General features: G+C 36.4%; 1 protein-coding gene across 1 annotated transcript; it reads right to left on the bottom strand.

Moving 5' to 3' along the window:
- Positions 1–727: 727 nt before the first annotated feature.
- LOC134319241 (uncharacterized) lies at positions 728–3,033 on the bottom strand. Its single transcript, XM_063000304.1, has one exon. The coding sequence runs from the start codon at positions 3,031–3,033 to the stop codon at positions 967–969; it is 2,067 nt and encodes a 688-aa protein (XP_062856374.1). The 3' UTR covers positions 728–966.
- Between the last annotated feature and the right edge of the window lie 2,031 nt (positions 3,034–5,064).

Below are 5,064 nucleotides of genomic sequence, written 5' to 3'. Positions count from 1 at the left end.
TAAACAAATTTTCACAAACAGATTATTTAACTTATAATTTACTAGATTTAAATTCCAGTACATCACTGAGTTAATGCATAAAGTGGTCATTCTATTCATTAAAAGTCAAAACCACTACAAAATGAAGTGTGCAAATACTTTCTGAATCTGAAGAATCAGACAGTGGACGTTGAATTACATTTTTTATTTGACTGGTTGAAATAAAACAACAATCAATATAATTCAATATAATTATCTCATATGAACATTTTCTCAATCAAATATAGTTTCTGAAATAATCTGAAATGTTAAAAATCATAAACTTAATATAACAATGTGTTTGGCTGTGATTCAATCTGAAGTTATCAGTTTGAACTGAGTTATGACTGAGAATAACTGATGTATATTTCAGGGTTAGAATGCTTTATTTTCACTTTAAATAAAAATGCATCAGGTTTACATATAAATGCAATTCAAGTTTAAACATTACCAATAAAACTAAACTAAGCTTTTAAAATATAGTTGAAGATAGCTATGATTTATGTTTGCCCTTTACAGTGAGCTTTTAAGAATACTCACTACATTGAGTGCACACAGGTTATCGCAAAGTGATGATTAGTTTAGAATGGACTGCAGCCTCTATGTACTATACGATTAATATTCATACATACAACTAAAAGCAAGCAATAACAGCCTTATTTCTTAAAGTCCCCTTAACCTAAAAAGCATTTAACTTTTTATTTTGAATAAACAAGGATATAGATTGTTAAAGATGTAAAACACACAAACACTACAACATCCTGCTACACCTTCTAGAGAAACTTCTGCCTATTTAACTTGAGTATGTTAGTGAGTTTTGTCCAGACAAAAAACGAACTGATATTCTATTCATATGCTATATTCTATTAATATGCTGTGTTTATTATGCAACAATTTGTATGCTCTACGATTTGTAATGGTAGACAAGTTTCATTCTTGTCCAGTCCCTTAAGCATACATGTCTTCTTCCTCCTCCTCTGTGAATCCACTTTGAGCAGCAGCTTGAATACTCTTCATTTCTTCTGGAGCCATGGAGGGAAGAATAGCAAGCAGCTCTTGGTCAATCTTGTTCAACCTAGAATCACTCTTTTTTTCAAACTCTTCCTTGTTCTTGAGGACGAGGTGCAAAATAGCTTCCTGAGCTGAATCGCAAGAATTTCCCAGATCCAAACGCTCCTTCTCAAACTCTGGACTGCTCTTGTCCATGGCCATAAGTTTTCCCAGACAGCTGACCCGATCCATCAAGTATTTGTTGGACACCTCGGTGTAGGTGGCTGAAATCATGTGGACAAGACTGGCGATGTTGGTGGCTTGAAAGGCTTGATTATAAAGCAGATCTTTTGAGTAGAGCTTTGCATTGTAGGAAAGTGCTTGTGTCTTTTCTGATGTCTGTGCAAAATCATTAAGAGTTCTTGTCAGACTGGTCTTCACGATGTTGGACACCATCTGAAAAAAGTGCACCATTTTCTCCCATTGCTCCTTCACCCTTCCCATGGCATCCATACCTTTGATCAGCATCTCTATGGTGGTATTAAAGTCTATCTCTTTGACCTTACATTGTCTCAACTGGATTAAGATGTCAGTCAATTCCTTTTGGTTCTTCTCCATGTTCTCAATACTCTTATCATAGATTTCTCTAGTCTGGTTTAGCTGAGCACGGCTCTGCTCCACACGGAACATTGCATTTTCGGATGCCATTTGTGAAGCACTCATCCTCCCTGATTTACTTTCTTCCTTATACATCATTGGTGGTTTCGGTGCCAGAGCAGGAGATTTTGTGACATTTTTGCTTTTGCTGTCAAATTTGCGAGCTGACTCAGTCAAACCTAGGATTTTTCTAATTAACACTTTTGTTTCGCTCGCCTCACATTTCCCATCTAGTGCATATTTTGCAAGTTCTTTGCAGATCTCAATTCCTTCTTCACATATGCTTTGGGCTTGATTATTTGGTTTGCATTTCCGTATCTTTTGCAGATCGCCCTTGACTCTTTCAAACTGTTCGGCTGGAAAATCTGTAATTGTAGCTTTGTTTTTTTGGTCGTACAAGCCTTTCCAGTTAATCTGGTCATCAATCACAAACTCCTGAATATCTGTAGCATATTTCAGGATTTCTGCAGACTTGCTATAGATGTTAATTTTATCCACACCATCAACTACATTGTCTTCACCTTCAGTGTCGCTCTTTGTATCAGCATTTGTTGTTGCAGCTTTACTGTTCCCTCGCTGTGCGACTAAAGCTGTTAATCCTTGAACTAAAGCTGTAAGGCTCTCTGTCATGGCTTCAGCAACATTCATACCCAACATATCCCATCCACTGGGTATGGAATTCATTGCTTGGCTGTAGTTCTCCTGTGCATCTTTCATTTGCCTTTCCATTTCTTTGGCTGCCTTTTTAGAGAGTTCAACAGCCTCTTCTGAGGATTGTTTCTTCATTTTGTTCTCCTGCAGTTTGTTTTTTATTTTCTCTAACTCTTTTCCATAAAAGTACTCAGCATTTACACAGGCTTCCAGCAATTCTTGGATAATATTGATGACATCAGTGAAGCGCTTTTCAGTTGCATTAGCCAGCAGAAGACACTCATCTGCAATGGTACGGATGTTCTCCAGCTGGTCAGGGAGATGAGCTTCAACAACCTCGCTGTTACCTTGGAACAGAATTTTAACAGCAGTCTTCATGTAATCTGGAACAGTTAACGTGTAGAGTCTAATCTGGTCCATGTTCTTGTGGGCCTCATTGAATGCCCACCAGCCAGAGTTACACACTTGCATGAGGCATGCACGAAATGAATCTGGGTATTTGATGTACTTGAAGCCATCCTTGGGTGGGTTTCTGTTGATGGAGAAATCGGTTTTGGAAGATATGAAGACAAGCTCTGCCATGATGGCTATGGAGAGTGGTGCAGGAGTCAGATATTCCTCCCAGTTAGCATAAGGTTGCATCACAAGCTTCGTTTGGTTTCTCATCTCCTCTGCTGTGGTAAGGCTTTGGTTTTTCTTTGCAATTTGAGAATCCATTGTTTCAATGTTCCTGTTAAAATATAAATAAATAAAAGTTTTTACTCTCTATTTGTCCAACGATAGTCAAATGTATTTTTCCTTACAATAAAATATAATGAGGTACAGTACTGCCCAGTGAGTCACTGTTCCTGCTATAGAGATACCAGTTTACACAAAAGATAAAGAGCCTTCATACAATTCAAAAGCCAAAGAATTAAAATGTGTTTTGAGACAGGATTAAAAAACAGCCATTTAGAGGCCAGTCTAACAGAGGCACTGTTTGGAGGATATAATTTAGTTAACTTTTCACAACGACTTTTTCCAAGATTGAAAAAAATAAGTATTGGCTATGTGGATGGGCTGAGTTAAATGGTTCCAAGTTGATTAATTCTCTCTTTAAACTCTGTGCTTAACAGACATGGGCTTTGCTAGGCAGCTGACTGATAATACTGTACAATAGAAGTAAACTGGTTGATTACCACAAAGCAGAGAAAGAAAGGCTATAAAAAGTCCACTAAGTCCACTAAATGACATTAAAAATTTCAGATAAGAGAAACTAAAAGCCAACACATGATCTGGAAGAGCAAAAAAAGCTCAGGAATAACTACTCTTATGTTGACCAAAGGGTCAACAATTGCTTTGGACTTGTGAAAATAAAAATAAAGCACTTAAGTCACAAAATGTAAGTTTGGAGAAAATAGGGGATGTACTAAATGAAAATGATGCTTTGATAACTTTTCTGCATGGGGCTAAGTCTTTAAGGGGTTGTGTGTCAGCCAGTGAAAACAATGCATGACTGGATTTCACTAAATATAAAAACATTCATGGAAACAAATATGACACAGTTGGTCATAAAGAAATTGAAGCTGAAAAGGTTTTACATCAGGGCAATGGTTTAATATGTACATCCAAACCCACTATTCTGAAAGAAAAGCTAAAGTATTTATTGTGGTCATCACAATCCACTGACTTAAACATCATTACAAAATGAGGGCAGATCATAAAACTTATATAATATTTTGAAACTACAAGTTTCAAAAGAATTCTGTCAGAGCAAGTGAAAATGTTTAAAACAAAAATAGACTGTTACATAGTATACAGTAGGCAGGCAGTTTATATTTATTTATTTATAAATGAATGAATTATTGAGTAAATAAATGATTGAATGTACATTTGAAGATATACACACTAAAAGCACACTTCCAAATAAAGTGAAGGTTTTGCCAGAGCATCTTGCTACAGCGTCCTAAAGTCAGGACTCGGCCACTTCTTTGTTTCTTTTGTGTGCTTGAGCTTTATTTCACAATTGGACAGGCAGAAATTCTACTTCAAAAGGCTTCACTTTGCTAGGGAGCATACAGCTTAAACTCAGAAAAAGGTCATGTGGTCTGATAAGTTCAGATTTACCCTATTCAAAAATGTGAATGTGTGTCATGGTAGGTACATAAAGCAATGCACGTATCATGTATGGTGCCCAGTGTACTGTATTATGATCAGTGTTGCCAACTCCTTAGTAAGGAAAGTAGCTATTGGCTTTCCTAAAATTCGCAAGAAGTCGCTAAATAATGTCATCGTGTAATTTGCATAAAGGTAAGAGCATAAAGTTAAATAAAACGTTTACACATAGCATTAGATAAACAACTGTTATTCAGCTGTATGCAATCAAGTATAGCTAATTTGAGCACCTTGCATAGTTCTGAAATAGAATAAAAAATAACTCGCACAATAACGGCATTACATACACTTAAACGTTAAACTTTTAAAGGTATTAAAACTAAAACCACATATTACCAACCACTAGCAGAAATAAATTAGGAAAACGTAGCACAGAAAGAATTATAGGCGTTCCCCACACAAGTCCAAAACAGATGTGCACATGCTTGATAGAACAAATCAATGGGTACTAGGATAAAGCAACAGAACAACGGTAGCACCCACTGTAACTGCTGAAGGATATAAGCTTTCACGTCTGAGTTGCCAAAAGTCTTCAATGACACCATAAAAAGTCACTAGATTTGTTGCTAGTCACTTTTTTGGAAAAAAGTTGCT

Source organism: Trichomycterus rosablanca, chromosome 1, assembly GCF_030014385.1.
Source record: "Trichomycterus rosablanca isolate fTriRos1 chromosome 1, fTriRos1.hap1, whole genome shotgun sequence".
Classification (NCBI taxonomy): domain Eukaryota; kingdom Metazoa; phylum Chordata; class Actinopteri; order Siluriformes; family Trichomycteridae; genus Trichomycterus; species Trichomycterus rosablanca.
Note: the sequence above shows the minus strand (reverse complement) of the source record. Positions and strands in the feature narration are given on the sequence as shown.